The sequence below is a fragment of the Balaenoptera borealis genome (assembly GCF_965194805.1).
Source record: "Balaenoptera borealis genome assembly, chromosome: 3".
Taxonomy (NCBI): Eukaryota; Metazoa; Chordata; class Mammalia; order Artiodactyla; family Balaenopteridae; genus Balaenoptera; species Balaenoptera borealis.
In genome coordinates, this window is record NC_138866.1 from 47,004,697 (window position 1) to 47,016,850 (window position 12,154).

General features: G+C 37.6%; 1 protein-coding gene across 6 annotated transcripts in view; it reads left to right on the top strand.

The window, feature by feature from the left end:
• Positions 1–215: 215 nt before the first annotated feature.
• FERMT2 (FERM domain containing kindlin 2) overlaps positions 216–12,154 on the top strand; it is a 72,548-nt gene continuing 60,609 nt past the window's right edge. For all 6 annotated transcript variants that reach the window (XM_082386829.1, XM_082386830.1, XM_082386832.1 and 3 more), the window contains exons 1-2: positions 216–364; positions 775–940. In XM_082386829.1, coding sequence (XP_082242955.1) covers positions 784–940 — 157 coding nt within the window. In that variant the 5' untranslated portion in view covers positions 216–364; positions 775–783. The remainder of the gene's footprint in view (positions 365–774; positions 941–12,154) is intronic.

Here is a 12,154-nt window from a genome sequence, read left to right on the forward strand (position 1 = left end):
CTGCTCGCTCCCCCGCCGCGCGCCGCCCCGCCCCCAGCCCGGGAGTCCGCGCGGCCTCGGCCCCGAGTGCGGCCGCAGGGGACGGGGGGGAGGGGCGAGGCGGCCGGACCCGCTGCGTGCGCCTTGGCGGGGCGAGGGGGAGGGAGCCGGACTCGGACTGAGGGGGCGGGGAGAGAGGGGTGGAGCGCCGAGGGAGAGGCGAGGGGCCGCGACGACCGGACTCCATTAGTCGCTCCGGCAGGGACGCAGCGTTTCACCCGCAGAGGAGGGGACTCGCAGCCGCCGCCGCCGCCGCCGCCGGGCGAGCCTTCGCCCCGCGCCTGTTGCCGCGCGAGCCCCGGGCCGGGCGCGCGAGGAGCGCGAGGTGAGGGGCCGGGCCCGGCGGGGACTGAGGGGAGCGCGGGCGGGGAGGAGGACTGTGGAGCCCGCAGGCGGCGTCTCCCGAGCCTGGGTGCGGCCAGCAGGCGGGCAGGTGAAGCCCGCCGCGGTCCGCTAGGCGAGGGCCGCTAGGCTGGGGCCGCGCGGGGCGGGCGGCGCCGTGTCCGCCGAGGGCCGCCGCGGGGCGGGAGCGCGGGGCGGCCGCCGGGAAGGGGCGCGGAGCGCAGGATCCTGCCTGCAGCTGGTCTCGCCGCCGCTCTCCCTAACTTGGGTTCGTGCGGAAACCCTCGCGTTCTCCACCTTCTCTCACCCCGCGGCCGACACTGCGAGTTCGGTGGGATTTGCCTTCCTTTGGGGGAGTGACGCTGACGAGAGCCATTTCCTCCGTGCTTGCAGGAAGGAGCCATGGCTCTAGACGGGATAAGGATGCCAGATGGCTGCTATGCGGATGGGACGTGGGAACTGAGCGTTCATGTGACGGACCTGAACCGCGATGTCACCCTAAGAGTGACCGGGGAGGTGCACATTGGAGGGGTGATGCTCAAGTTGGTGGAAAAACTCGGTGAGTAGCATCCCGGCCGCGTCAAAGTAACGACTACCCAGACTGGGCGCGGGTGTTGGGGGGGTGACTTAAGGCGGGAGGAGGGGTGGATTTTGGAAATTTTGGTTGGCATCCCGCAAATACTTTTTAAAAAAATGTAAGCTTTCTCCGTATTTAAGCAAATAGACCTTTTTCCTTTTGAATCTTGTTTTGTATTGCTACTCTGAAATTTTCATAATGTGGTGATTCCAGCCTCCCGATTAATAACGCTCAACTGCGTAGTAAGTGGAGAAGATTCCTTAATTCTTTACACTTAGCGATTTCACATTAAAAGAAATGAGAAGAGTGCGCAAGTGAATGTTGAGAGGGTTATATTACAGGGTTTGTGGTTATCAATTACTTACCTTCAGTGTACCTGGATGTTGGTGACGTTTGGTATTGAGAATGATGCAGAATCTATTTAAGAATAAATTCTACTGGAAATTGTTCAACTTCTGGCGCTGATATGAAGGTTTTGTAGCTGTACTACTACGTGATGGAGTATATTAAAATGTTGCAGTCATCCACTCTTACAAGGGGTAGGGCAGTGTTTGACTACCTATAGTCCGTGTTTTAAGTAAGTTATTTCCCGCGTTCGATTTTATATGAATAACAAGCTGGTGGAAGAATTTTGTTTTAAAAAGCAGACATTATTGAACTTACTCGAGATTGACAATATTTGCTTAGGTACAAATATATTGATTTAAAACTGTTGATTGATTTAAAACTGACTCAGTCTTAAATAATAGGGTATCCAACAATGTGAAGTGTAAGAAAATTTTTCAGTACACATTTGTGATGGATGAAACCATCTTCAGCTGGAAGAATCAACTAAAATGATTCAGTAGATGCTTTTATTACAAGAGAAGTGCTTGGAGGACTGTTCCTGAGCTTTAACGTGCCATTTGTTTGTAATACAGTTTCTGAAAAGTGGAAATGCATGGCATTATCTTTTTAGGCTTTGTGTGTGTGTCTTTTTAAAACACAGCATTCCTTCTTCTGGCCATTCTGGAAAAGTAGAGAAGTGGTTACTTATCAGGAAATGTATTTCTTACCGAGGGATCAGTGTATACCTACCACATAAACTTACCGAAATAGTGCTCCCATGTAATTTGCAGTGTAAGACAGCATTCATTTAGGTGGGCCTTCTTTGGATTCCTTTAGGAAGTTTAATTATTGAAGGACCATAAAGAAGCTCCTTGCAGGGTAGCCTCCTCCTTAGGACTGTGCATTGTTTGGTTCTCTGAGACATAACCCAGCACAGAGCCCCCCCTGGGTGGCCCTTTGAAAACGAGATTTTGCTGTGTGTTTATCCATTTAACTGTTGGTTAGCATTGTTCTTATCTGATTAATCAATCACTGTGCAAAATATTTCTGAACCTTTTTTGTTCAGCACTAGTGAGGGATTACGGTTAAGGAAGAAAATATCAAATATAATTGTTTGTATTTCCTTTGTTTTCAAAGGAAGCAAGCATTTTCTTCAGAGATTGCTTTATATATGATAAATGGACCTTATTAATACTCCGGTTTCAATAAGAGATATTTCTTATTGTGAAAAAGGACCTGTTGAAGGTGGCTGAGATAACTTGTAGTTCTTGAAAGCCAGTCTTTATCTAATGAATAAATAATGACTTCTATATTTATATTGCATTGATTAGAGCTGTTTATTACAGAATCACAGGCATAAATAGAAATACAGAGAATAAACTTTTTAGACACAACTGATGTTAATTTGCAGTGACTATAATTTTAATCTTTTAATGATGCATTTTAAATATTATATGCAGTGAAAAGAAGCCCAACAAGGTAGGAGATGTTGTGTACGTGAAAGCCTTACATCTTTCTTGAACTGAGCCAATACTGATCCTCTTAGATTTTGACTTTCAAATAGAAAGTGTGTTTCAGCGAAATTCTGACTCTCCTGTTTGGTAAAAAGTAAGGCTAAATGATTTTTTGCTCCTGGTTTTAGGATTAGATACTTTGAATGGCAAGCTATTTTGTTACCTATTGGCAAATAAATAGAGGAGAAATTCAGGACAGCATTTAAAATTTACAAACCAGGCTAATCAGATTAGAAAAGAACTTTATAATTCTTCAGAGTTGCCTAAAACTGGAATGGCCTGCCTTCTGAAGCCCTAAGTTGTGTTACTGAAGGTATTAAAGGGCAGACTGGATGGTTACTTGTCAACGAAGTAGATCAAAGCAGCTTGCCGAGTCTAGATAAGAGGTGGAGGTCATGGTAGGGATGAGAAGGCGCAGGGTTTCATGTTGGAGGGGATTGCAGAGCAGGGATGGACAGCTAGCAGGACCAGGGTGCTCTGGCCTCAGAACACTTACGGTACCGCAGAACCGCCTTCACCTGCGTTTTCAAACTCCGGGATGCGTGTTTGATACCCTTCTTATTCTCATCAGAGTGTGTATGAACACCAAAGCATTATGTTTTAAGGCTGTCTTCCATATAATCAGTGACAGCAATTATTTCTCTGGGATGGATAGAGTCCATGATGACTCCTTCCCTCAACATTGTGTTAAAATTTTGCGTGTATGTGCACATGTGAAATTTTCTGGGAAGAGGCTTCTTAGCTTTCATTAGATTCACAAAGAGGTTTGTGATCAAAAAAAGGGTTATGATAAGGTTTGGCCCTTGAAGGTCAGCCTTATTTTGAAGGTACAGTGTTCATCCCAGACTTAGGCACTTTAATTAAGCAAGTTATAAAAGTAAGTAATGGTTCCTTAGCATGTCAACAACATCTTTATATTTAGTTAGAATTTTATAAAGAGCTTGTGTGCTTCTTCAGCTAAGGTCATTCACCCATGATTCTTAGATTTATGACTTTCATTCAAAGATCTGAACGATCCCTTTTAAATTTTAGTACACAACACATTTGTCATTCTGCACTAATCTTTTACAAGAAAATAAAGAGTGTGTACCGTGAAAAAGTGGGCTTTAGGGAATTATATCCTGACGTCACAGAAACTTTTTGCATCTGTGACTTTAGGTTGCTACTAGACAAATAATTTCGACCTCATTCTGAAAATGAAAAATTACTTCAGTTTATTTTTTTAAAAATCCAGATTAGAAGCTTTAAATAGAATTTTTAAAACTTATTGTACTTTTTGTTAAAAACAGTTTTGAAAGCTTATAGTTGTTTTTTTTTTTGGGCCGCACCAGGCGGCATGTGGGATCTAGTTCTCTGACCAGGGATGGAACCCGCGCCCCCTACAGTGGAAGCACGGCATCTTAACCACTGGATCTCCAGGGAAGTCCCTAGCTTTATGTTTTTTTTTTTTAAGGAAAGAGTTAAAATATAAGACATCAGCGTTAAGGATTATAAAAATAAGACATCAGAGGATAAAATTATAAAATAATTGTATTCAAAATAAATGTTGTAAGGAAGAGGCCCAATTTTATGGGATTCCCTGACGTTCCTCTGGAGATCATTGAGAATTATTAAAACTGTTCTACTCAATAGGATTCAGAGGTTAGTAAGTGTTGAGGATTCAAAATGCCAAAGAGATGCTTTGTTTCACTGCATTTTAGTATCACTTTATAAAAATTGTCTTTTTAGAACTGTGTACAATTAGATCTTTAATTTTCTAGAAAAATTTATGGTAGTTGGAGAGTAAGCAATTTATTATAACATGGAACTTAGTGAATGGAAATCTCCAGCCAACAGCTCTATGAGGTTGGAGGGAGGAATAGGCTGTGTGATTTCTAAGTTTCTTCTAACTCTGATTCTATGAGTAGGAAGAATGTAGAAGTTGGGTTAAATCAGATTAAATGATAATCCAGAGGAAAAAATGTAAATTGGCAGACTCAGGAGTACCTAAAAAAATACATGGAGTTGACTTAGAAAATTTGAGGAATATGTTTCTGGACGTAGCCTTTGGAAAGAAGTCATCCTTGCTTTAAAGGGTCATGTTCTTGCTATAATAATGAAATAGAGTACATTTGCGTTGGAGTTGCATGTTAGGATTGAGGTAAACTGTGAATTTAGCACACGTGATGACCCCCCCCCCCAAAAAAAAAGATTTTGGTTCAAATTACCTTAAAAATCCCTTAAAGTCATCATGAAGTATGGTTTCCATACATTCATTCCATCTCACAGAAGTGCAAAATAGCTAGTTTTTCCTTCAGAAGCTCCAAAAATAAATCTCTTTAGTTGAGCACCAGATGAAGAAATTGGCTTGCATTAGGGGTTTTGTTACACAAAAATACTTTGAGTACTAGGATCAGAGCTTGGCAAGATGCACACAGGGAGAGACACATGTGTTACTGGACAGCTCCCTTATACTCCTGCTTAGTGCTCCTTGGGGAAGGTATGCTTATTTCGTGGAATGGTGCTGTGCTGTTGAAATCCTCAGTTTTTCCCCCTGAGAGCTTATGGTTGAATTCATGGAAGTAAAATGTCTACATGATGCAGCCTCACTGCATTCGTAGTGAAATATATTAAGATAAAAATAAATGTGAAAATCTTTTGGAGTGGGGTGGGAGAAACACCTAATGGTGAAATCATATATATTAGAGTGAGTAAAATTTTAGTTAAATATGTACTGTCTAATTAAGTGTTTAGAGTACTGTTAATGATCCACAGGAGCTGGACATTGAATTTTATGTTTCTCAGCATATCTTAAGCTCCTTAAAATAAAGGACAGTATGTAAATTTTACTGAAATTCTCATAGCACCTAATAAAGTATAAGCTATTCCTTGGATACATTATGTGTTGTTTGCTCCCGTGTTTTATACCCAGTTTTTAAAAGATCAACAAATACTGTTTGATTCCAACTAGAGTTAACTTATTTACAGAGGCACTAGAAAGAATATATCTTTTTTATTCAATTTCTTAGGAAAGATCTTGTTGGAAACGTCTATTAGCTATTGAAGAAAATTGAAAGAAAATTTAAAGTTTTGCTTTTTATTTTCAACTCTTTGTTTTTTGAAATTTCAAACTTATAAGTTCAAGAATAATAACTGTGAACACTATAATCTTCATCTAGACCATCAGTTAACATTTTGTTATTTGATTTCTCTGTACATGTAAACACATACACATTTTTTGGGAACCATTTGAGGTAGTTGCACACATCATAACCCTTCATCCTTACTAAGTACTTAAAATATGTATCACGTAAGAACAAGGACTTTCTCTTAGGTATTACGTTACAGTTATCAAATTCAGGAAATGTAACATTGATTCAGTACTAACATGTCTAACATGTTCAATACTAATTGTCTGACATGGATCCGTATTTCAGATTTGCCAGTTGTTCCAGTATTGGCCTTTGTCTTTTCCATCCAGGATTTCATTCTACATTTAACTGTCACTAAATTGACCTCTTTACTTAGTTTCCTTTAATATACACAATGGCTACCAAGTTTAGAACCATAGGAGAGTATGTAATATGTGGCCTATTAATATTGCATTAAGATACGTGTACAGCAATTGTACCTGTTTTCAGACTTCATAGCCACCCTATGGAACAGTTCCTTAGCCTTTGTCTTTTCAAGACATTGTTTTACCTTTTTTCAATCATAAGATTCTTTATCAGTGTGAATTTCACTTCAGAATGATATTTTTACAGGTTCTTTTTCATACACTTTTATCTTTAAAGTTCAGTTTTCTTCTTAGCTTTCTATTGGATAAGGTATAGATAATAGTTTTAGACATCATTGGGTATAGATTTCCCATAGTGTTGGTTGTCTTTAGACTGTAGTAAATGTTAATGCATACATAGAATAATAAACAGTATTCTGGCTCTGCCACATACTGGTTTGTGTGATCACTGGACAACTAATCCAATCTGCTGAGTGGGTTTTGACATCTGTAAAATGCAAATTTAAGAAAACTTTCTCATAGGTCTTGGTGGGAAAAGGGATACTACATGTGAAAATGCATTACATGGACTCTTTGTGCTATACAAATGAGAGTGGCATTGAAAGTCCCTGAATACCCTGAACTGGGGGTGGGGGTGGGGGTGGGGGAGGGACTCCTTTTGAAAGGAGTTAAGATATAATCTAGACTGTTTAATAGGTTCCAGCTCTAATCGTGGAGAACTGTACTCCTCAGAAGGAGCCTAGTTTGGGACTGCTTTGTGCTCTCACTCCCTAAACAGCAAGGAAAATAGCTATCATTCCGCTCTTTCGCTCACTTCCAAACACACCTGCCCCTGTAATGTAGCAAAGAGCTATTTAACTACTGTTTTCATGAGATTTCTGAAATGGAATGGACCAACAAGTGGACGATGGTATTCCAGAGATTTGAAAAATTTATAACCACGAAGGCCTCAGTAGTATGTTTTTTATTCACTTATAACAAAGGAATGATATATAATTGTGTCTTGGCATATGAAAACATTAAGCCCATTTAGAAACTGATGAAAGTGGTTTAAGAAAAAAGGTAACGTATTCAGTATTTTTATTTGAATAATTATATTACTGAAATAAAAATTAATAATGCTGATGCCACTGTAATGCCACATTACAAAATGGTATATATGCCCAGTGTGAGGTAAACAAATATTCTAAAAGAATATTATAAAATAATTTTTTAAACGAGATGTTTAAATTTTTTAAATGACATTCTACACTTGGGTTTGTGGTCACAAATTCACATCCAGTATAATTCATTTGTAACAAATTTTTGCATAATTATTGCATTTTTTGCTTGTTAATTTTTTCTTAATGTCAAGCTTACTGAGGTATAATTTACATATAGTAAAATTCATACTGTTTAGTATAATGTGCTGAGTTTTGACAAACCCATGCAGTCATGTAAAACAACCACAATCAAGATATAGAACTTTTCCAACACTACAGAAAATGTCTTTGTGTTCCTTTATAACCAGCCCATCCCCTCAACCCCAGCTTCTGAAAACCACTGAATGCCTTTTCTAGAATGTCATATAAATGGAACCATGGAGCTTTGAGGGTGGTTTCTTTTGCTTAGTATAATACATTTTATTTTATTTAAAAAATATTTTTAGCATAATACATTTTAGATTTGTGTGTATCAGTAGTATTTTGTTGTCATTGTTGAGCTGTAGTTCATTGTGTGGATGTGTACCACAGTTTATCCATCTGCCACTTGTTTCCAGTGTTTCCAGTCTACCAGTGTTATTTCCAGTTTGGGGAGATTATGAATTGGGCTGCTGTAAACATTTCCATGAATGTGTATTTTCATTTCTCTTGGATACTACCAAGGAGAGGGATTGGTGGGTAGTATCCTAAGTATATGCTTAAATTTATTTTTTGAATTTTATTTTATTTTTTATGCAGCAGTTTCTCATTAGTTGTCTATTTTATGCATGTCAGTGTATACATGTCAGTCCCAATCTCCCAGTTCATCCCACCACCACCACTCCCACTATCCCCCTATGCTTAATTTTTTTAGGAAACTGCCAAGCTTTTCCAAAGTGACCACATCATTTTGCATGCCTATCAGCATGGCATAAGAATTAAAAAAAACATTTTTTGAGAGTTCCAATTGCTCTCAGTCCTCCCTTAGCACTTGGTATTGTCAGGTGTTTTTGTTTTTATTTTTGTTTAGTCAGTCTAATAAAGTATGTAGTGGTATCTCATTATGATTTTAATTCACATTTCCCTAACGACTAATGATGGGAAGCTTTTCACATGCTTATATGTCATCTGTATATCTTAGTGAACAATCTTCATATCTTTTGCCTATTTTTTAAAATTGTGTTGTTTGTTTTCTTACTGAGTTTTAAGAGTTCTTTATTCTAGATACAAGTACTTTATCAGATATGTGTTTTGCAGTATTTCCTCCCAGTCTATGGCTTGTCTTTTTATTTTCTTAACAGTATCTTTCAAAGAGCAAAATTTAAAAATTTTGAGGAAGTTCATTTTATCAAGTTTTTTTCTTTTCTGGATTGAACTTTTAAAAAATTGTCTCATGCAGAGAAATTGGCCTAGTCAAGGTCTCAAAGATTTTGTCCTGTAAGTTGTATAGCTTCTGTCTATTTGTATGTTAATAAGGAGGAATAGGTGAGGTACAGTAGTGATAATGTATTAGAAAGGAAATGATTGCATCATGTCAATTTAAAATAGTGTAATTACAACTTTAATTTGGTAGAATCTGAGGTGTAAAATAATAGTCCAATGAACACTGATTTATCATCAATCTACTAGAAAAGTTAGATTTTTTAGAACTTTAGTCATAAAAATAGATCTATAGTAAAGCATCATTGAATAATAAAAGTTTTAGGGTTTAATGTTATAGAAAGAATTAAGTCTGGATTCCAATCCTGACCATCCCACTTAATAGCCGTGTGATTTTTTTAATTTTTTAAGTCAGGGTTTTCACGTTAAGGATCTCAGTTTCCTTATTTGTACAATATAGATAAACACAGAATAAGCCTTCATTTATGTTTGTTCCCTTAACTTTGTAATGTTATTAGAGTTCTTTGAAAATTATTTTTCAAATGTGATCTCTCTAAACTAGAAGATAAACTAAAACAGTACTGTTGTGTATAAAGAGTCATTATTCGAATCCTGGTCTACCTTCCTTCATTGAGAATACTACACTATTTATTCATAGTGACTCAGAGTTACATGGTAAAATGTTTTGAAAATTTTATTTTCTGATATTTTCTCTCAGTTTCAATAATTCTGCTTCGAAGTGAATCAGTGTACTTAAGAGAAGAAGATAAGCAATAAATCATTGAAATGTTGAGTTTACATTTCAATTTCCTTTTACGATTCAGTTTTCAGTCTCGATTATCTACTATTTAGCTTTATAAGGACCATCCAGTTTCAGTGTATCCTTGGGCAACCCTTATACAGTTTTCAAGGTTATGGAGCCGATAACCTTCAGCCCAGAGGAGGTGACATTTGCTTTGGAATCTGTAGTGAATCTTTTCTGAGATATTTACCTATCTTATATTATGCTGTAACTAAAAACTACATTAAGTATTTTAAAGATCAATGGTGATGTTAAAGCATCAGTGTATTGATGGTTTTGATATCTTAATGGAACACTCAAGGTTATGAATAAATCACCAATAAAGTGCCAGCATTATTTATTGTAGACGAAGATGTCTGTTGGATAAGTGCCTCCCAGCTTATTCCTTAATGCAGTTCCTGAATTTCATAACCTTTGAAATTAAAAATAACTTGAAGAAAGCAAACAATTGCTGTATCATTTTAAGGTTTTATGCAAGGTGTTGATGAAATCTGTTGCTGTGATAGAATGCCCTTGTTGTGGACCATAGACTGTGGGAGGGCCTCCTGACTGTGTCACAGTCCTGACTTTACCATATTCTAGCTGTGCAGCTCTGTGACCTACCTGTCTGTGCCTCTGCTTGCTCATCTGTAAAATGGGAATAATAATAGTATCTTTATCCTAGGATTAGTATAAGGATTCAGTTAGTTAATATATATGAAGTGTTTTAGAATAGCCTTTGTAAATGTAACTATGTTGATGATGAAATGTAGCTGTGTAAAATGTTCCCTTTTACTGAGCTAGAGAAATAATATTTTATAAAAGATTGAGAAAGTGTCATTTATAAAGGTAAGCCAAATAGTACTGATTTATTCTCTACCATATTAGGAATGCATTTTAACTTTATTATGCTAACTTGCATCACTATGGGTAATATTTTTAAAAAGTATAACATGTTTTAGAAGCAGTAGATTTTATGCTTCAATATGTACAAAATTATAGATAAACTATGCTTAAATGGAGGGTATTTCCAATAAATTTAATATTCTGGTTTAGGCAAGTACCTTCTTTAAAAGGTGAACTTTGTTAATGTTTAAGAACTTAAGTCTAAGACATGCCACTTAGAATTATATATGACCTTGGCATGTTATTTTAACCTATCCTGATTATTAGTCTCATTTAACCTTAACCTTAGTTTACTTACCTGTTTCTTGGAGTTACTCAGTTAACCAACTGAGTATGGTGTTAAAAGTATTAACAGAATCCCTGGTAATAAGTAGAATGCCTATATTAAGAGCTCAAAAAAATGTTATCCTCAGTTGTCCTTCAAATACTATGTAAACCTAAAACATAAATTTGAACTGTGGATTGAAGTAGGCTAATTCATTTTCATTGTATTTATGTAGTACTTAACCAGAAACCCCTTCTTATTTTCTTGCTTTTGTAAGTTTTGTTTAATGGTTCTGAACTCTGAATATATTCCCCGAAGCCACACTGCCTTGGGTTTAAATACTGGCTTCACTCCCTATAAGCTTTGTGACCTTGTGTCAAGTTATTTAGCATTGCTGTGACTTAGTTTCCTTACAAGTAAAATGGAGATAATGGTATACTTACCTCATAGGGTTGTTGTGAGGATTAAATGAATACGTATGTGTAAAGCACACAGTGGCACATAGTAAGTTCTGTTAGAGTAACTGGTGTTATTTTATTGAGGGTCCTAATGGACCTCTGGGATATCTCACTATTAAATATCTTACCTTATGAGTTTGGGGAATAAATGCCTTAAAGAACTTAAGACTAGGAAAGAGGGGCTTTAGAACAAGAGGAGACATTCACATGTAAATATTCCTACCTAAAGTCTGTACACTCATATTCTGTTTTCAATAGGTTAGAGAGGTTTATAACATGAGACTTTTGTGGGGATTAAAGAGGTATGTGAACTTGACCTCATCAGTAGTAGCAGCAAGCAAAACATTTATGGAGGGCCAACCATTATATTAGGTAATGGGACATAGTCCCCACTCAAAATGTGAGCAGCTTTCTAGTACCAAAATGAAAACAGAAGATTGCTTTGAGTTGACAGTCTGGTTGTGAAGTGCCAAATAAGTGGTACAGGAAGGTGGTGGAGATTTAGAAGCATGAACAGAAACTGGCTTTATTTAAAGAGGGCCAGGGTGAAAAGTTAGGAAGAAAGGCATTCTGGATTGAGGATTGCAGTGTTTATGGTGTTCTGGAGACTAGCTTAGAGAAGTAGAAGATAATAATTATAGAGAGGAAAGTTATAGTTAAGTAAGTGAGGAAATGATATTCTGTTCTTTTATTCCTTCACTCACCCACTTAATGTTTTAAATGAGAACCTGCTGAATGCTAGATACCATACTATGAATGGGAGAGACAAGAAGTGAACAAAATTAGCTTATTCCTTACACTCATTCAACTTGTAGTCTTAGGGGCAAGACAGTCTTTAAATAAGTAATTGCTATAATGTGATGAGTGTTAGGATAATTGAAATAGTTA